Consider the following 20,744-nt stretch of genomic DNA (forward strand, 5'->3'; position numbering starts at 1 on the left):
CAGTGATCAGAATGAGAAGGGCTGGAGAGTATTGTGTAGATGTATTCCGAAAATTCAGTATTCTGCCCTGACTATTGCTAGGTGTGATGTTATCTTTGCCGTAACAACATTCACAGGCCTGCCTTGTTGCTGTGACTTCCAGGTGGCAGTCTGGCCAAAGGAGGCTAGAATATTCTCATTCAGTTCTGGTTCAGGCACCTGGATTCTCGTGTTGGTTTGACATGATCCTATATCATGACATTTGGAAAAAGAGTCACCCTTGGAGCCTTTGTCTCAAAGGAAAATGGGCAAGTACAACTCTCACAAACTATCACAGACTCCTTAAACTTGAGTGACTGCTGGCTTTGACATCTGCTCCTAGATGGCTCTCACCATAATTTAGTATTTAACCTACTGAGAAGTCTATCAGAAGCTTCAGGTGCCGTTTCCGCTCCCATACCTCTCCTGCAAAACACGTCACAACCCGTAGATGTCTCCCTAATCCCCATTCTAGTAGTTGTTCCTCTGTTTTCCTGTGGGGTGGACTAATGCCACACAGCTGGTGCTGTGGACCTGTGGGAGAGTTTGGGCCAACTGCCATCAGGCAGTCTTTCCAAAAATAAGGACTGGTTTCAATTATTCTAAGTTAAGGGGAACTCTGAAGCCTTCCAGGTGCCCCGGTGGCCTCATTAGTGACACTGTCAACCTGTTCCCTGAATAATATAAGTCCTCCTTGGGGGGCCCCAACAGCTGTAAACAGGTAGCACATATTCCCTCAGGACTATACCTTCTGTGTGGAAGCCAGGCATTAGCTTGCCCCCCTCCCTGAAAACATGGTGCCTTGCACCATAGGGAGGAGCATTAGCATCACCATTGGATCACGTATCCCTGAGATGACTGTGGAGATTGCGCCAAAATTAGGCTACCTTTGGTTATATGGAAGAGCTTTCTGGATGGGTGGCTTATATATACACATTCTGCAAGAAGTTATCCCTATCTTGAGAGTCATCTTATCTGAAATGTTGATAGGAAATTTGCCCCTGACTTTAGCTGAAGCCATCAATGATACCATCTCAGCCCTGGAAGACATTCAGGGGAACCTCAGCTCATTGGCCAATGTGGTTATGGATGATAGAATGGCCCTCAACTTCTCTGTGGGCCAAGGTAGGTCTCCATCACAAGTATATCCTGCTGTACCTGAATTAATCCCTCAGGCTCGGTATAGAGCCAATACAGGAATTAGAGAATGCCACCGGATTTCTAAGGCAGACCTTGATGGCTTATGGTTGGGGTTTTTTTGGATGTCGTTTTTCTAGCTATTTGAGTTCTGGCCCTTGATCGAGTTCTGACCAATTCTGCAGATTGGTCTCATCCTGTTGCTTGAAGTTCTGTTGATAGAATGCTAAATAAATTCTGTATGAAACCATTAGAAGGGATTTGGTCCCATTTCTGTCAGATTAATCAGCGGCCAGTAGAAAATTCATCAGAAGTCATCTGTACAAGTTGCTGTGGGGGCTGGAAGAGGAGTTAACTTAAATGGAAGCCTGAGAGGTTCTCATATAGGAAATGAAACCTGTTTGATCTGAGCCATGAATGAGAACTAGTCCCACATGTGTCCATTTTACAGATGTGGAACCTAAGGCACAGAAGTTAAATAAGTTGCCAATGTTACTGAGTTTAGGAGTGGGAAGTCAAGGTTTAAATCTCTTCCCCTCCAGATATAGCGATTGCTACTCACTGTTTCAGGCATAAGACTGAGACCACCAGTCAAAGAAGAATTGAGAAAAATTTGGCATTAGCTTTAGATATTTTTCTTAAATTGACTAGTTGAATGATCTACAGAGTTAGTGATTGTGAGTTTGAAGTCTGGGTGAAGAACCCTAGGACTTTCTATGAGCCAATCTTTGAAAACGAAGATATTTAGAAAAAATTTTTTTAAATAAAACTTAAATATTTTCAACAATAAGATTTAAAGAAGAATAAAGCGAACCACCTTAAGATAAATTATCAATACAATTGAAGTCCTTAATCAGGACTTCTTTTTTTTTTTTTTAAAAGATTTTATTTTTATTTATTTGACAGAGATCACAAGTAGGCAGAGAAGCAGGCAGAGAGAGAGAGGGAAGCAGGCTCCCAGCTGAGCAGAGACCCCGATGCGGGGCTCGATCCCAGGACCCTGGGATCATGACCTGAGCTGAAGGCAGAGGCTTTAACCCGCTGAGCCACCCAGGCGCCCCTTAATCAGGACTTCTTATCCTTATCAGGTCCTTATCCTTCATGAGGTCCTACTCCCTGCACTCCCAGAAGTAACTACTACCCTGAATTTGCTATTTATTATTCCTATGCAATTTCTTCATGCCCATCCATTAATATATGTTATTGTTTTATATGTTTTAAAACTATACATGGTATTTGGTTAAGGATTCCCAAGAGTAGCCCTAGGTTCACAGACCTGCTAGAAGGACTCACAGGACTCAGCATTATTGTTGGACTCACAGCTAAGATTTATTACAGCAATGTAGTAAGGACACATGGGATCATAAGAGAAAAATACACAAGCGGAGTCTGAAAGAATCCATGTGTAGTATTTCTTATGCTTCTCCCTCTCATTGAGGGGTTGCACTAAGCGCACTTTCCCCCCAGCAAGGAAAATGCAGCTTGTGTACCTTGTTTTTGTCTAGGGAATCTGTTAAGAGACTCAGTACTCACAGATTTATTGAGGGCTGGTGTGTGGACACCCTCTCCTAGCATGTACCAAAATTCCAGACTCCCAGAAGAAAAGCAGGTGTTCAGAATAAATCGTATTGTCTGTGCACAGACAATAAATCGTATTCAGTCTGTGCACAGTCTACACTGATTAATTGGAATTCTAGTGTAGAAAGGGCTGTCCTCTCTCCTCCATTTATTCAATTACATCAATATGAACTCATGGGTTTTTATTCAGTGGCTTGTAATACTTTTTTCGCACTCAATATATAATCATGCACACACATTTAAAATTATATAATTTTTATTTTTCTAAGGGCGGGTGTCCATTGCTCTAGATCTCCCGTCCTTTTTGCGGAGTCCTCGCTTGGCGGCCGGAACCTTTTTTTGGCTCTCAGGCTGTCCGGGGAAATTTTAGGCGGTGATACCTATCAACTGACAGGCGACCCAATAGATAAGAGCGTGGGGCTAGGGGATTGATGGGAGGGAGGGAAGGAGGGGGAGGAAATAGAAGGGTGCGGGGCGGAGCCAGGGAGCTCCGCGGCCTGTGGGACCCGCGATAGGCCCAGGGCCTGGACCAACTCAGGGCTATGCCGGAGCGGGTGGTGGCCGGAGAGATAGGGGCAGGTTCCATATCGCTTCAGCTAGAGGCGAGAGACGGAAAGCGCGGCCGCGGATGGTCAGAGAGGGGGCGGGGAGGGGCGGGGCCTCGAGGAGGCGTCCGTCCTACGGGGCGGGGCTGAGTCTGGGGAGGAGCCAACGGCAGGTCCAACGGCCGGCTGTCAGCGGCCTCCGCGCGTTCCCGCCCCCGCATCCCGGCCTGCTCTTCGGGGCGTCTGGGGTCTGTCGGTCTCCCCGCCTCCCCGTGGGTTTTGTCGCCCTGTTTCTTTAGTTTTCGTGGCTTGCTTCCGAGTCCTCCGCAGTCTCGCTCTCTCCTCTCCCACCCCCCACCTCCGTCTCCCTAGCCTGGGTCATTCTCCCGTGCTTCGGTGTCCGAGACCTGAGGGCTGCCCGGCGCCCAGCTCTGCCCGGAGAGATGGAGGAGCCGGGGTCCCGCGAAGGTGAGCCGGGCGGCGACACTGCAGAGATTCCCCAAAAGTGGGGCACTGTGAGTGTGGGGACAGGTTCGGCAGCACCGTCTGGGCTTAGGAAATCCAGTCTGGGGGAGAATATTGAGTCAGAGTCACGCAATCGACTAGGATCTCAGACGTAGCCAGAGAGTATTCTTGGTTGGTCTATTTTTGTTTTCCTTCCAGTGAAGCCAGACCTAAACCTTAGAGTTACCATTTAGAGATGAAAGGGAACTGAGCTTGGGGCAACCCTTCTTTCTAGAGAGGGGTGTGGGGATCATGGAGAGTCCCCAGCTGGAACTTAAGGGACCTGAATCTTGGTCCAGGTTTGCTGTTCCCCACTGCAGGCCTGAGTTTTCCCATGTGTACAGTGAGAGGGGTTTGGAGTACTAGATCTCCAAAGGCCTGACAAAGGATGGGTGCTGTTTAAATATGAGCTGTGAAGAGTAAATAAATGAGTTAGGAAGTCCTCCTCCTGGGGTTCACTGGAAGCTGCCTGGTGCACAGAATTAACTGGAGTCTTTGGAATTACATCGTTCATTATAGTGCCGAGAAATAGGTGGCATTGTCCCCTTTACAAGTGAGGAAACAGAGGTACAGAAGTAAGTCAGACTTCAAAGTCCTGGCCCCACTGTACTCTTTCCCATTAAGAGAGCAGGGCAGACTTGATTGATAGGTGATCATATGGAGCAGCAATTAATAATTTGTGTTCTTGGCTAAAATGACCAACTCCAAAGCAGAACTCTATCTGATTCTTCTCTATCCTTCGTTTCCAGCATATAGTTTGTGTGAGCCACTATCATCATGTTCAGCATAATCATAATTCATAAAAATTAATAAATAATAAGTAATGATAGTGATTCCAGTTGTTATAGGGATAGCAAAGCCATAAGTGAAATTGTGAAGACCTCAAAATTTATAATACTTTTACTTATGTAGTGCTTTAAAGTTTATAAGGCACTTTTGAGTGGTTCTTCATATTGGTCATCTTAGGTAGCTATTACCCGCATTTTACAAACAAGGAGTCCAGGACCGGGAGAGATTAAGTGACTCAAGCAAGGTCACACAGAAGTGTAGCTGGGATGCCAGTGAGGTCCTCTTTGACAAGCTGTGCTTCTGCTTTGGTGCTCTCCCCCTTCCTCTCCCTTTCCTTTATCCTAGTCCCATCTCCTCACTCCATGCTTATCGCCCAGAGAATTTCTCTTTCCATGTTAACTAATAATCATGTGTTGATTGACGATGAACAGTGTTGGTAGTAACTCATAATTAGAGAGTTGGCTCATGAGAATTCAAACTATGATCTTTCCCAGAGACATAGAGGGATTTCAATGATTTTAAGAAGGAGAGTTGTTAACTATTATCATCATCATCACCCACGGATTTCAAGGAATAAAACTGCAGTTGACCCTTGAACAACACAGGTTTGAACTTCATGGTCTCACTTATATAAGCATTTCTTTTCATAGATATAGTAGAGTACTATAAATGCATTTTCTCTGACTTGTGATTTTAAGATTTTTTTCCTCTAACATGATAAGAATACAGTATATATTACATATAACATATAAATTATGTATTAATTGACTTTATGTTATTGGTAAGGCTTCCAGTCAAGCGTAGTATATTCATAGTTAAGTTTTGGGGGAGTCAAAAGTTATACATGAATTTATGACTGCCAGGGTGGGGGTGGTCAGCACCCCTGGTCGCTGTGTTGTTGAAAGGTCAAGTGTAGAATGTGTATTGCTTGACAGTCTGAAAATAATAACCACCATATATTGAGTTCATACTATGTCATGGGCTCTGTAACAGTCACTTTAACTTATTAATTTAATTCTCTCAGCAACTTTACTGAATTTTATACATGAAGATCCTGAAGCCTTAGGAAAGTTAAATAACAGATCCAAGGTCATGTAGTCCCTAGTGTTGCCCAAATCCTGTGTTCTTAATATGATTTTTTAAAAGATTATTTATTTATTTATTTGACAGACAGAGATCACAAGTAGGCAGAGAGGCAGGCAGAGAGGGAGGGGGAGGCAGGATCCCCTCTGAGCAGAGAGCCCAATTCGGGGCTCCATCCCAGGGATCCCATGGGATCATGACCCAAGCTGAAGGCAGAGGCTCAACCCACTGAGCCATCCAGGTGCCCCCAAATCCTGTGTTCTTAATCATTAAAACAGCTTGGCTCCAGGATAGATGTTTACTCAGAAAAAGCCGGATCCTCTGTGGAGGAGAGCCTGAATTGAGGAGAAAGGGGTGTGCTCTAGCACCGTGGGAAGAAGACAGTTCTCACTTGCTTTTCAATTCTGCTACTGAGTGCCTAGAATTGGAGTGAGGAAAGGCTTTTCTTCTGGACCTTGGAGGCCAGCCCCCAGACCAGTCCCCCTCATGATAATGAGCCATGGTTCTTCTTTCTTTTAAGTTAGGAACAAGTGAACACATGAATCATTCCTATGCTGTGGGTAAGTTTGTCTTGATTGACACTAGGCAGCTGTAGCCAAAAGCAGTACAACTTTTTCTTTCCGTTTATTACCTACAGGCTATATGGGAGATTGGTCTAAAATGCATAATTGATCATGCCATTCCTCTGCCAAAAACTCTCGAGTGACCCCCTCTCTGTGGGATAAACACCTTAATAAGATATCCAGCCTCTCCTGATCAGTCCCACCTTTGCACTCCACTCTAGTCCTACCGCTGACCGATAGTCCCCAGAGTTCACTCTGTTTTCTGTCCTTTATAGGCTTTTTACATCTACTCCCTCTGCCCTTTCACCCCCTCCAACTGGCTGACCACCCTTTAGGAGCCAGCTTGCCCATTCATTCAGTCATTCATCAAGTGCCTATCAATTACCAGGTATGATCCTGGGTATAAAGATGTAGCGGAGAATAGAACAGACCAATCCCTGCCCTTCATGGGGCTTCTGTAGTTTGTATTAAACAGGTATGATCTGGAGGTTTAGTGGCATGGCCAAGAGAGCAGAGAGAGGGGAGAGGGAGGAGCATGGCAGTTGTCAGGGAAAGCCACCTCCATTAGATGACATTTGAACAAAGCTGAAGGAGTTGAGGGAGTGAGCTCTAGGTTATCTGAAAGGAGAATGTACCAGAAAGGCACAGAGTGTAGGATATGAGACGGGAGCTCACTTGGCTGCCCTGATCTGGACAGATGCTCTTTTTCCGTTTTCTTGCATACTCTCATGTTTACCTCTCATGTGGCACACACCGCATGACGTTGTAATTGTCATTTATGTCTCTTTCCCTCACTTGGATGCGGATTTCTTGAAAGCAGGGACTTCTGATTTCTTTCTGTCGCCTCAGCACCTACCTTATGGCCTGACTTGGAGTGGGCACCCCAAAATATTTATTAAATAAATGAATAAAGCCTTGTTTTTATAGCCTGACCATTTTTACAAGTGATTTATAAAAAGAAGGCTGGGATGACAGATGATGAGAGAGGGGGAAAAAGAAAAAAGAATTCTAAGCCTGGTTTTGTCTGGCTTAACTCCTGTTCTGGGCCTCTGAGAAGTAGAGTACCTGATTTTCTTTGAGAAGTGTGTGTGGAGACTTCCATTTCAGCATTAATGGCTAGCTAACCTGTACCATGGTGGATAAAATATAACAAAGTCCCTTACAGCTGAAATTGCAAGGAAAGAGAAATTCTCAGGGGCCTAGAAACCAAGAGTGAACTGAAAACCAGAGTAATTAGCTCTTTAACCCGAGCTCAGCTGCCCTGGATGTTTGCTAGTCTCCCCTACCTAGTAGTTTGGGCTTGAACAGACCTGCTGTTGCAGTGATTGCTACGATGAGCCGACATGGGTTAGGCTCTCAGGAACTGAGATCCCTGCATGAGGCTAGGTCCTTTGCAAGTCCACATCCTTTGATGGGGTGGACTAGGCAAAAAGGATTCTCACTGCTGACATGGAGAGATGATAAAGAAGATTGCCTTATGTCCTAGGCTCTAGTAGAGGGAGGAAGTTTCCCCAGAGAATCCTTAACCACAGCCATTTCCACATGTGGATTTGGATTTATATTTACATTTCCCAAATGGCCTAAGAACTCCAAAGAAATTGACATTAGAAACAGTCAAGGCCCGTGTTACCCCTGGATGCCTGGCAGAAGTATATGCATGAATCTCTGGAGAAACATACTGGGCACAGGCTGTGTAGGATTTCCGTAGAGTCTGGAGGATAGATTTGTTCCATGAGCATGTTCCATGGAGATTTGTTCCATGCTGTATGCTTTTGAGACCATGAATGTGACTTTGGATTCAAAAATAAACATCTGAGTAAGTCTCTCCCTCCCTGTATGTGATCTCCAGAAATGGGGTGATGGAGCGGAACTTGTATGCAGGGCAGCATTTGGGGGACGGACACACATTTAGCTGCCTCCTATCCTTACAGAGGTCATGGAAGAAGTGACATCGTGCTCCTCCAACAGCCCTCTGTTCCAGCAGGAAGACAAGAGAGGGGTCACCTACCGGATCCCAGCCCTGCTCTACATCCCCCCCACCCACACCTTCCTGGCCTTTGCAGAGAAGCGCTCCACGAGCAGGGACGAGGATGCTCTCCACCTGGTGCTGAGGCGAGGGTTGAGGACTGGGCACTCGGTACAGGTGACTCCTCATCCCAGATCTGGCTCTGAGCCTCAGTCTCTCTCCACATTGCTTAGACTGCTTGAGGGTCTCTGCCCTTTCTTGTCCACTCTGGAAAAGCCCTGTGTGGAAGGAAGGAAAAACAAACCCCCCAAAACAGTAAAAGCAATGGCTCTGACTTGCTGAGTACATCTGTGTGCCAGACCCATTTTGGATCCTCAGTAGCTACTCTGTGACATAGGAACGGTTGTCAGTCCCATTTTACAGATAAGGAAACTGAGGCACAGAGACATTCCCACATGTTCAAGGTCACACAACTATAACGAAGCAGCAGAAGCAGGCTTTAAACTCCCATCTCAGATTCCAGAGGCCTCCAGGGTTCATTCAGATTCAACTGACACGCGGTATGCTTTTCGTTCACATTCTCTTTTGTTCTTATAAGTCACCCGGGGAAGTAAGCACTGTTAGTCCAGTTTTCTGGTGAGGGATCCTGGTCCTCCAGGAGATAGGTAGCTTGTTCAAGACCACAGCTAGCAAGATGGTCGGGGTAAGGAAAAAAATGATCCTCATCTTCCTGCATGTTCTATGTGAGGCGCACAGCAGCCCCATAGTACAGGCGGAAATGGGATTAAAGTGGTTTGCCTCAGGCACAGGCATCCCAAGCAACAGAGCTGGTGTTGGAGTTCTCACCTCTAAGGGGCTCATCTTCACTGAATTTTTTAGAAGAGAGTGATTGCTGCCTCTGGGACTCTAGGACTCCCATTTGTCTTTTCTCCTGCAGAGCTGGCTCAAGTGTGGATCAATGAGACAATGAATTTGAGAGTCTTTTGTAAACAAACAAACAGACATAGATGTCTTTGTAATAGGCCCTCTCATCCCCCTAACCTGCCCTGATTTTCTACCCACAGAAATATGAGCACTTCTTACCAGACCATGCCTGTCCCATCACCTCACTGCCCAGCTGTCTCGCATTCACAGACCTGTACATTAGAGCTTAGTTAGGGGTTAAGCCCCTGGCTTTGAAGTCAGACAAGACCTAACCATTTAATGGCCGTTTGACCTTGGATTTGACTCTTCTCTGTTTCATCATCTGTAAAATGTAATTAATAATAGCAGTTACATAGTTGGAACTCAACATTAGTCATCTTCCATAAAGGATCTGCTTACACAACTCCTCAAGTGAGGAACTTGATCCTGTGGCAACTGTTAACTTTTGTTTTGGGAGAGAGACAAACTATACTTCTCTCAAATCACCCATTGGTCTTCTGGGACATCTCATCTATATATAACCTGAGATCTCTTTTCCAGAGAATGCTCTTTGATGTTCATACCCTCTGGGTCTTCTGATTTGGGGGCTCACCAGCTTTAGTCATTTTAGTGGCTTGTTGGGCCACAGTCTTGATTTGGTTTCTTGTCCCATGAAAGCCATGATTATTGACTTTGGGATTTGATCTGGGATGTCGGTGTCCTTTTTCAAAGAATGGTACTCTGAATTTAGGGCTCCAAGGATAGCCTGACCAGCTCAGCAGTGAGGCTGCTATCCCATTTTGTATCCTTTCTTTAAAGCAATTTTAATATAAAGAAGCATCTGCTTTAGTCAACACAGGGTGACTAACATCAAGTAGACGGTCAGCTAAAACCTCTGAATCCATTTCACATTTGCTGTTTTTTAAAAACAATTTTTAATTATAGTAAAATACACCTAACATAAAATTTTCTATCTTAACCATTTTAAGTGTTCGTTGCAGTATTGCTAACTAGAGGCACGCTGTCGTGCACCAGATCTCTAGAGCTTTTCCATCATGCATGACCGCTACTTTATACACTTTGGACAACTCCTCATTTCCCCTTCCCCCAGCCCCTAATGACCACCTTTCTTCTTTGCTATTATGAGTTTTTAGATAACACATTTAAGTAGACTCATCCAGTGATCAGTTTATTTCACTTAGCATAATGTCCTGAAAGTTCATTTGTGTGGTAGCATGTGACAGGATTTTTTTCTTTTTTAAGGCGAACAATATTCCATTGTGTGTGTATACTGAATTTTGTTTACCCACTCATCTGTTGATGGACATTTGTGTTCCCCACCTTTTAGTTATTGTGAGTAATGCTGCTATGAAGGTGGGAATGCACATATCTCCTGCTTTTAATTCTTTTGGGTAGATATCTAGAAGTGGAATTATTGGGTCGTGTAGTGATTCCATTTTTAATTTTTTGAGGACCCTCCATGCTGTTTGCCACAATGACTTGACCACATTATATTCCCACCAAGGCTGTACAGGGTGCCAATTTCTCCATATTCTTGCCAGTACTTATTATTATTTATTTTTTATTCTATTTAAGATTTTATTTATTTACTTGACAGAGAGAGAGTGGGATCACAAGTAGGCAGAGCAGGAGGCAGAGAGAGAGGAGGAAACAGGCTCCCGTGCTGAGCAGAGAGCCTGATGCAGGGCTCGAACCCAGGACTCTGGGATCATGACCTGAGCCAAAGGCAGAGGCTTAGCCCACTGAGCTACCTAGGCTCCCCATTATTTATTTTTGATAGTAGTCATCCTAGTAGATATGAGGTGATATCTCATCGTGGTTTTGATTTCCATTTCCCTAATTATTAGTGATACTGAGTATCTATCTTTTCATTATGCTTGTTGGCCATTATGTTTGCTGTTCATTTTTTTTTAAAGATTTTATTTACTTATGCACAAATTAATGTTTTATTTCACATACATTCATGTGGCATATATGATATAAAATGCTATAAAAAGGTATATATCCCATTCTTGCTGCCCTACTTCCTATAGGTTGTCAACGATTGTTTCTTATCTACCCTTCTAGTGCTGCTTCTTACAGAAACAAAGAAATACGAGTATATATTCTTAATGCTCCCCTTTGAAACTTTTTAACATGAAGTGATAACACATAGATAGAAAACATAAAACATAAATGTCCATGCACAATACATGAATGTTATCCCTGTGAATTGAGAAAGCCAACACTTGTGGACTCATCACTTAAGCTCAAGACATAGAATATTACCAGCGCCTCAGAAACTTTTCTTATCCTCCCTCTCTTTCTCAAAGGTAATTACTATCCTGATTTATAGCTCTAGAGCTTAGTTTTGATTGTCTTTGTTGTTGCTTTTTAAAGTAGACGTTACACTCAACGTGGGGCTTGAACTCATGACCCTATCAACAACAGTCACTTGCTCTACTGACTGAGCCAGCCGGGTCCCCCAGTTTTGCCTGTTTTTAATCTATATTCTTTATGTTTGTCTTCTTTTGTTCAGTATTTTTGAGATTTATCTGAACTGTTGCGTACAGGCTGCTCTGAATATTCTTGTACGTGTTTTTGCTATGGCATATGTGCATTTTTGTTGGGTTTCTGTCTAGAAATGGTGTTACTGGATCATAGGGTAGGTGTATGTTCCACTTCAGTAGATAATGCCATCTAGTTTTCTAGAGTGGTGGTCGTGAGAACTGGTCTACATCAGTTTCACCCTTACTCTGTGCATTTAGCTCTTTAAAGTTCCGTCATAAAGCATGGGGGTTTACCAGGGTCCCCAAATTTCTGTTCTCCTAGCCCCATATGGCTGTCAAACAAATTGTTCAGCTTCTCAGCTTTTCAGTTCTCTCTTTGAGAATCAGCAGAGACACGCTGAAAGGAAAAGGGACTTGAAATATCAGGCCAATATGTCTGAATGAACTTCTCTCTGTTCTTGGCCTATAACTTTTCATTGTCTTATGTCCTCTCTGGTGCTTTTAACCAGATGTTTTTCTTTAAGGTTTTATCTGTCCTCACTAGTCTCAGTGGAAAGCTTGGTTCAAATTACCTGGTTTTCTGTTAATGGATTTTTCTTCTTATTTCTTATGCAAAAAGTAGCATACTACATACATTGGCCTGTACTGTGTTCATTTAACAATATATTATGGAGATCTTTCTATCTCAATGTGTAGAAGCCTTCCTTATTCTTTTTTCATCTCTTGCATTGGATGTTCATTTAACCAGTCCCCTGTTAATGGTTATTTGGATGCAGAATATCTTGATGTTCCAAGCAATGCCACAGTGAGTAATCTTGTATATACTTAATTAGATGAGCAGAGATATTTTAGAATAAATTCCCAGAATTGGGCATGCTGGAAAAGGATAAATGCGTCTGGAATTTTGATATACCCTACATAAATACTGAACCATTTTGCACTTCGGTCCATGTAAGAAGGTGCCTGTTTCTTCACATTTTTGCCAACAGAATAGTGTCAACGTTCATGATGTGTTCATGATATGCCAGTTTATTAGATGAAAAATATGACATCATTTTAATTTGCTTTTCTCTTTTATCTGTGAGGTTAAACATATTTTCATTGTTTTTTTCTCTTTCTGTGAGTTGCCTGATCTTGCTCTTTGCCCATTTTAGTTGGGTTTCTGGAAATTTTCTTACCAATTTCTTTTTTTTTTTTTTAAGATTTTTATTTATTTATTTGACAGAGAGAGACAGAGCAGGAACACAAGCAAGGGAGTGGGAGAGGGAGAGCAGGCTTCCCGAGAAGCAGGGGAGCCCAATGTGGGGCTCAATCCCAGGACCCTGGGATCATGACCTGAGCCGAAGGCAGAGGCTTAACTGACTGAGCCACCCAGGAGCCCCTCTTACCAATTTCTAATAAAGTTTTTAAAGTATATTAAGGAAATCAGGCCTTTCTTTGTGATACGTCTCGTTAGGCATTATCTCATTTTAGCCTTACACCAACTCCTTTGTGAGCATGTTATTACTATGTGAGCATGTTACTACATTTTCCATTTAACTGAGGAAGAAATTGAGGTAAAGTAAGTTTAAGTAAATTGCCCAGCGCCTCACAAAAAGTGATAAAGTCTGCTTCGACCTAGTCATCTCTGACTCCTTGCTTGAGTTTTTAATGACAGTGTTATGAATTGCCTTCCCAGGATAGTAGAAGGAAAAAAATCTTTGTTTTAAATTTCCCTTTATTTGCCTAAATTCTTTATTTGTCCACCTTGCTTGCTTTTCTTCATTTTCTTTTCTTTTTGTTCTTGCCCCCTCTTCCTTCCTTTTTTCTTACTTTTAAAAAATATTTATTTGGCTCCTATCATGTGCTAGGTACAAGAAATACAAAATTAGAATAATTTGATTTCTGTCCTCAAAAGACTCATAAGGAAGGAAGGAAGGAAGTCAGTCAGTCACATAAAAAATTATGATTATTATATAATAAGTGCTATAACTCTTCTGTATGTACAAAGAGGAAGCTACCAATTGCTTTTGGAAGGGGACGGGGGGAGGAAGTTTCATAGACTGCTTTACGAAGGTGGTGACTTTTGAGTTTGGAGGGTGAATTGGGCATCTAGACAAAGTGTGGAAGAGTGTTCTAGACAGAGGACCGCATATACATTATCTGGTGTTGCCTCTTCCCAGCTTTATAAATTGTCCTGTAATATTTGAGAATTAGTGACTATTAGTGAATATGACATGATTTCATAGGTTCTAATACCAGTTACTTTTTATCACTGAAAAATGATGCTTTCAGTGAGCCTCATGTCTTCCTCTTAGTCTCACTCCTCCTCTCCCTTTGCCTTGTCTAGTGGGGACCCCTGCTGCCGTTGATGGAAGCCACACTACCGGGGCATCGGACCATGAACCCCTGTCCTGTGTGGGAGCAGAAGAGTGGCTGCGTGTACCTATTCTTCATCTGTGTGCGGGGCCACGTCACTGAGCGTCAGCAGGTCGTGTCAGGCAGGAATGCGGCCCGCCTCTGCTTCATCTGCAGTCGGGATGCTGGCTGTTCGTGGAGCGAGGTGAGGGACCTGACTGAAGAGGTTATTGGCACCGAGGTGAAGCGCTGGGCCACATTTGCTGTGGGCCCGGGTCATGGGATCCAGCTGCAGTCGGGGAGGCTGGTCATCCCTGCATATGCCTACTACATCCCTTACTGGTTCTTTTGCTTCCGGCTACCATGTAAAGCCAAGCCTCATTCCCTGATGATCTACAGTGATGACCTGGGGGCCACCTGGCACCATGGCAGCCTCATAAAGCCCATGGCAACCGTAGAATGTGAAGTGGCAGAAGTGACCGGGAGGGCGGGCGACCCCGTGCTGTATTGCAGCGCCCGGACACCAAACAGGTGCCGGGCAGAGGCTTTCAGCATTAACCATGGTGAATGCTTTCAGAGACCAGCCCTGAGCCCTCAGCTCTGTGAGCCCCCACATGGCTGCCAAGGCAGTGTGGTGAGTTTCCGACCCATGGAGATCCTTCAAGGGTGCCAGGACCCTAATGGCAAAGATGCTTCTACCGGTCAGCAGAGCCCTCTGCTGGACAGCTCACCGAGGCTAGAGCAGGAAGCCGGCCCACTCTCTGAGTCTTGGCTCTTGTACTCACACCCAACCAGTAAGAAGCGGAGGGTCAACTTAGGCATCTACCTCAACCAGACCCCCTTGGGGGCTGCCTGCTGGTCCCGCCCTTGGATTTTGCACTGCGGGCCCTGTGGCTACTCCGATTTGGCTGCTTTGGAAAAGGAGGGCTTGTTTGGATGTTTGTTTGAATGTGGGACCAAACGAGAGTGTGAGCAGATTGTCTTCCGCCTGTTTACAGACCGAGAGATCCTGAGCCACATGTATGAGGACTGCTGCAGCCCTGGTAGGAGCTCTGAGCCAACTGAAAGCTAAAATTGGCTTAGGACCCAAATTTCCATAGAAAGGAAACCACAGAAGGCAACCACAGCCAGGATAATGGAGGCCAGATTAACAGAGGTGGTTGAAGTCTACAGAAAATCCAAAATTCATATTCTGCACTCCACTTTTTTTCTCTTCTCCCCCAAAGAGCAAAAGGAAAATTATGCCATAGCTACTGCAGTGGGGATAACTATGAGTTGGGGAACAATAATGTGGTCCTGGTTGTGCCCCTGGCTTGCTTTGGGACCTTGGACATGTCCCCTGAACTCTCCGGGCCTCAGGTTCCCATCTGTAAAATGAGAGGATTGGTGCTGTGATTTTTCTTCTTTCCATTCTTAGGAAAGGCAAAATGCCAGTAGGCTCTACGATCAACAGGTCCTGGCTGCGTGGGTCTCTGATAGGACTCTAATCTTGAAGTGGAAGTCAGAGGACTCAGCTTTTCCAGTGACTTACCCCTCATCCAGGTGTGAGGCTTGGGCAGGTGTGAGGAATTGGGCAGAACAGTAGAATCATGAGGTCACCTGCCTTCTCCAGCTTTGCAGCTCTGCTCAATCTTCCCTTCCTCCTCCAGAACCCTTATTTCCTGGGGAGAAAATAGGAAGCACAAGGCCAGTGGCCCTTGATAATGGTACTTATTGTTTCTGAGGGTGTTAATCTTATGAAAGATGAACCCGAAGTTTATGTACTAGAAAGGTTCTTGAGGAGAAAAGGTCGTAGATTAGGACTCTAAAGCATTGGCTAGAACTTCCCATGGTCTCTGCCCTCAAAGAACTCACAGTTCACGGGGCTAGAAGTGGAGAGAATTCAAGAAAACCGATGCAGCTGGTTTATAGACGTTGGGCCTTAAGTTGGGGTTATGGTAGCTCCTGACGTCATTGTCTTAGTCACATCTTCATTGTGCTTAGAGTCAGCTGCCAGGGCTTGGCCGGCCACTGAGTTCCTCCCACGTCTGCTTTTCTCAGAATATTGTTCTGGCCTAGCTACTCCTCTACTCATGGAGAAGGTCTTCACTATGAGGAAGGTCTCTAGACCCTAGACCTCTGAATCGAGCCAATTTTTTTTTGTACCTATTACAATCACTATTTGTGAAGTAGGGGTGTTCCTTTTTCTGATGGGTTTGGGGCTGAAATTGACCACGGCTGGGTGTCTCAGATGATACCAGATGAGTTGCTCTTATTTTAGAATCTTTCCCCTGGAGCCTGTTCTGTAACAGAAATTATCACAAAAGACTTGGTTTTTTAGCCTATTTTAGGAGAAGAAATACCTTCAACTTGTATCAGATAACCAAATTTGGTGCTGAGTAATTGCCTAGGGAGGAAGTCTTAGTTGTAGAATATAGCCCAGGAGGCTGGGGGCTGCGGTTGCTCCTGTCATAAGAGGGAGAGTCCTCTAGGATGAAAGTAGAAGTTAATTTCCCCTGCATATGGCTTAAGTCCATGGCTTAGAATGACTTTATAAAACTCCCTTAACCTCTCATCCATTTGTCAAATTTATCCACCCAGTATGCTGTTCTGCTCACTCATTCACTCATTTATACAGTTATCTAAATATTCTTGGGAGCCCGTCTGTAATATAAGGTGCTTTATCTGTTGCCATTCCCTGGTTGAAAAGCATCTGTGGCTCTTCACTGCCTGCCAAAGGGTGTTTTTCATTTAGTCTGGCATGTAGGGCCTTCAGTTGTTGGGGGAGATAAGGCGTACTGACCTCTGCTTCTTTGTATGAAGCCCATTGTCAGAGAAGATCTCTGTTAAGCTGGCAGTGGAGGGCATGGCAGTTGGTGGTACAGGGAGGAACCGGGGACGGGCAGCCCTCTCCTAAGTCATAGCAGCTTCATGTTCTGCAGATCTTTCCTGAGCATTGTACCCCCAAATAGATAGGAATAGCAGGGATGGCTTCCTTCTCCAACAAGGTCTAAAGGAGGAAGAGAATGAAAATAGCAAGACATCCTTGGGAACATCCAAGAGGGGAGTAGGGGACAGGCCCTCAGTCACATGCCAGTGTGGACCACAGATGTCCAGGACCAGCACTCAAAAGATGTCTTATCCTCCTCTGAATTACCCTCCCCTTTGCTTTATGTTTGCTTCTCCTTAGTGATTAGAAGTGAAACTCCTCATAGGTGGAGGGCCTGTGTGCATCATTCAGGATTGGAAAGAAAAGAGGGTTGGGGACAGAGGTAATCCAGAATGAGGCTAAATGGGGATAGAGCTCAGGGGTAGAGCATTGGCTGCAGGATGAAGATTTTGGAGAGGAAGAGCAGACAGTGGCAGCTATGAAGAAAACAGCAGGGCAGGAGTTCCGGCACCTTTAGGAAGAAAGAGAATGTGGCTCAGATAAGAGACCTAGGCCGGAGAGGCAGCGTAGGTGGTGGTTGCTGTGAAGAAGAAATGACTACAGACTGGGGGTGTCTCCTGATGCGTGTGGGAGGAGCCCTGGGGCAGCTGACTCCAAGCTGTGCGACCGGCCAGCGCTTCAGGCTACAGACCGGTTCCTCCCCGGCCCTGTCACTGGAAGCTGACCTAGCTTGTTCACCTTCCAGATGACCAACAGAGACAGCTGTAGGCATTCCTGACTTGTCTGTGCCCATTCCCCAAGGCCTTCAGGGCCCTGGGACTTATCCCGTGACCCTGGTATCCTAACCAAGCCTCTTCCAAGCCCTTTCAGCTTGGGAGAGTGAAAAAGACAGGGCGGGTGATGGCAGCTGTGAAGAAAAGAGGACAGCAGACTGGAGGCCTCTAGTTTAGAGGCTGTGGCCCCTTTGCCCCGATGTGCTTCTCCCCTGTCTCTGGGCCCTTAGAATGGATCCATCCGGCACACATGGCGCATCCCTGGGAGAGCAAGAAAGCATAGGTAGGGGCCACCTCCTGCTGATAGGTATCCAGACCCACTCCCACCCCTTCAAGCTACTGAGCTGGCTCAGGCTCCTCACCTCCCGAAGCCCTCACTCCTAGGCCCCTGCTATTCATTTCAGGGCTTTTATGTGGGTGCTTTCCTTGGATCTGTTTCTCCTGATCATCAGTCTTCCCTCCTGTCCTGTCCTTTGGGATATCATGCAACAGTAGCCATAGATAGGAGACATCGTGCCCTGTCTGTTGGGGAACCTGAGGCACCCACAGAGGCCACCCTGAGGCAGCCCTGCCTCCTCTCCAGGGCAGTAGGCTTCAATACTTCCACTTCGGCCAGCTCAGCCTCCCCAGTCTTCTGCAGTAGGCTGTGCGTTTCCCCTACTGCGTTATGCGGTAGGTGTCAAGTCATCCCTTTTTGTGTTCCCACAGTGCCCAGTTGAGGCCCCCCTTTGCTCATTACCATAGGGTGCGGGGTATCATTGTGGTCTGTCTTGTGCCCTCTGGGCCTCTGTTAGGCTGTGAATTCCTTGAGGGCCAAGTCTGTATGAATCCTCTCTCTATCCTTTTTACCTGGAATTAACAATAATTTCTTTATAAATATTGGCTTTTTCTGTTGTGTTCGGAATTCCCTGAAGGTAAGGACTGTGCCCAATTCCTCTCGCTGTCCTCTGCTCCCGGCACAGAATGGGCAGCAGTAAGGCTCTGCTGAATGGATCAAGGAATCAAAGATCCTTGGCCTTCTGGAGCCAAGTGAGAGGGCCAGGGCGAGCCCCCCAAGAGTAGGTTGCCTCCCTCTGCGGGTTGGATAGTGTTCTAACCCGCTGACCATGTACCTGAAATGGGTCTTCTCCCTGCTGGCCTGCTTCCAGGTCAGTCCCTAAAGAGCTCTTCTCTGGCTTCAGCTGAGTCCTGCCTGGGTGTCTCAGGATTACAGCCCAAGCCCAAAGCCAAGCCTCGATATGGGTTCTCATGTCAGTGGTATTTCCCCTCTGTCCCTGATTGGCATTTCTGTAACTGCCCCTCCTCCAGGACTCTGGGGCTGAGGCCGTGGTTCAATGTTCTGAGCGTGTCTTGCTCTGTGATCCCAAGTGCTTAAAGTGCCCTCTGTTCTATAGAAACTACCAGAACTCTTGGGAACAAGGGAGATGAATAAAGAGCTTAATTCTGGTGACTGCTGTTTGTGTGTTTCATTGTTGTCAAACCGTGAGGTGATTATCATCCTAATACTTTCATCTCGTTTGTACCCAGCTTCTTTCGAAAACTGGATTTGAGGCCTTTTCTTGCACTTCATAATTTTTTTTTTTTTAAGATTGATTTTACTTGAGAGAAAATGAGGACAAACAAAGGGAGTAGCAGGCAAAGGGAGAGGGAGAAGCAGGCTCCTCGTGGAGCAAGGAGCCTAATACAGGGCTCGATCCCAGTACCCTGAGATCATTACCAGAGCCAAAAGCAGACGCTCAACCGACTGAGCCACCCAGGTGTCCCTGGTGCTCAATTTCTTAAATTCCTATTCGGTAAAACATGGAAAATCTCTTGAATACTTAAGCAGTAACGAATTTGATTAAACTGCCTTCAATAGAAATACCAGTTACAAATTTAGTATAACTGAGCCTTTTGAAATTTCAAACACCATAAATAGTACATAAAACATAAATAAGTCCAATGACTATAAAAGATACCCTTATACCAAAATGGAGTACAGAAGAGCTGATGCCATAGATTTAACTTTGTTAGTTACTGTTATTACATGTTTTGAGGGTTCTGACTTTTAAGACCTCTCCAGAGTTTGGGTTGATCAGGCTGTCCCCACTGCCACACCTTCTAGCTCTTTAGTAATAGCAGATCCAAAGAAAAGTACCATTTCAGACAAGTACCATTTCCACTGGGAGCATTAACATGGGAGGTTGGAGGCCTGGAACCACAGCTTCTTCTCCATGGGTGGAAAATACCTGAATGCAGGAGAAGCCTGAAGGAATGCAGCCACGCAGAAACAGTCCTAATGATCCCTACTAGGCTTCTCCCTGTTAAGGGAACATAGAATCCCCCAAACTTTTTTTTTTTTTTTAAGATTTATTTATTTATTTGACAGAGATCACAAGCAGGCAGAGAGGCAGGTAGAGAGAGAGGAGAACGCAGGCTCCCTGCTGAGCAGAGAGCCCGATGCAGGGCTCAATTCCAGGACCCTGGGATCGAGACCTGAGCTGAAGACAGAGGCTTTAACCTACTGAGTCACCCAGGTGCCCCCCCCCCCCGCCAGAATGTTTTTATTTTTATTTCCCTCTTAAGCCAGTTTGAGTTGGGTGTATACACTTGCTGGTAAAAGAGTAAGACTATCCATGTTCACGGGAAATTTGGTTACTTGGTACCCCAACCTGTGTGTGAGTCACTACCTGAAACAGAACCGCATTACCTTTCAGTGCAGTCTACTGAAGTTAACAGCATTCCCTAAAGAGTACACTACCAGGAGAGTCCTTGGGAGAGAATGGGAGGAAGGACGGGACTAAGGGTCCCGGGTCTTTGTCCTAGAGCTTGTCACTGATCTGATGGGCAACTTTGTGCCCGCCATTGGCCCTCTCTGGGAGCCCATTTATTCAGCTACAGCAGGGGGATAATCCTTGCCCTCCGACCCACCAGGAGTTATGGCGAGGAGCTACTGAATCCTCAGGAGGGCTTAGGAACTGGTGCAATGTCGTGTAAATAGAGGACAAATTACCTTTCACTCCTTTATCTCCATTACTCATCAGCATTGGCAACATTTGACAGTCAAATGCTGAAAATTAAGGTGATGGATAGAAGGAAGGAGGAGAAGGCAGGGGGGCACACGGAGGAAGGCACTGCAAGGCTGGACAGCGATCTTGCCTCACCTCTGTCCTGTCCTTAACAAACTGCA

General features: G+C 45.3%; 1 protein-coding gene across 4 annotated transcripts; it reads left to right on the plus strand.

Moving 5' to 3' along the window:
• The first annotated feature begins 3,119 nt into the window (after positions 1–3,119).
• NEU3 (neuraminidase 3) lies at positions 3,120–19,025 on the plus strand. Of its 4 annotated transcripts, none has more exons than XM_004768039.3 (3): positions 3,120–3,746; positions 8,149–8,354; positions 13,926–19,025. In XM_004768039.3, the coding sequence occupies exons 1-3, from the start codon at positions 3,722–3,724 to the stop codon at positions 15,003–15,005; spliced, it is 1,311 nt and encodes a 436-aa protein (XP_004768096.1). In that variant the 5' UTR covers positions 3,120–3,721; the 3' UTR covers positions 15,006–19,025. The 4 variants fall into 4 exon arrangements, with proteins under 4 accessions (XP_004768096.1, XP_004768095.1, XP_004768098.1 ...); XM_004768038.3 differs by having other exon boundaries at positions 3,124–3,746; positions 8,149–8,360; XM_004768041.3 differs by lacking the exon at positions 8,149–8,354 and having other exon boundaries at positions 3,128–3,746.
• Positions 19,026–20,744: the final 1,719 nt, after the last annotated feature.

This window comes from Mustela putorius, unplaced genomic scaffold (assembly GCF_011764305.1).
Source record: "Mustela putorius furo isolate JIRA1106 unplaced genomic scaffold, ASM1176430v1.1 tig00003987_pilon_pilon_pilon, whole genome shotgun sequence".
Lineage (NCBI taxonomy): Eukaryota > Metazoa > Chordata > Mammalia > Carnivora > Mustelidae > Mustela > Mustela putorius.

Excerpts from the sequence above, each read along its gene's own strand:
- NEU3 (XM_004768038.3), top strand. The coding sequence starts at position 3,722 with ATGGAGGAGCCGGGGTCCCGCGAAG. Across the intron at positions 3,747-8,148 it reads GGAGCCGGGGTCCCGCGAAG|AGGTCATGGAAGAAGTGACA; the intron begins GTGAGCCGGGCG and ends CTATCCTTACAG. Across the intron at positions 8,361-13,925 it reads GGACTGGGCACTCGGTACAG|TGGGGACCCCTGCTGCCGTT; the intron begins GTGACTCCTCAT and ends TGCCTTGTCTAG.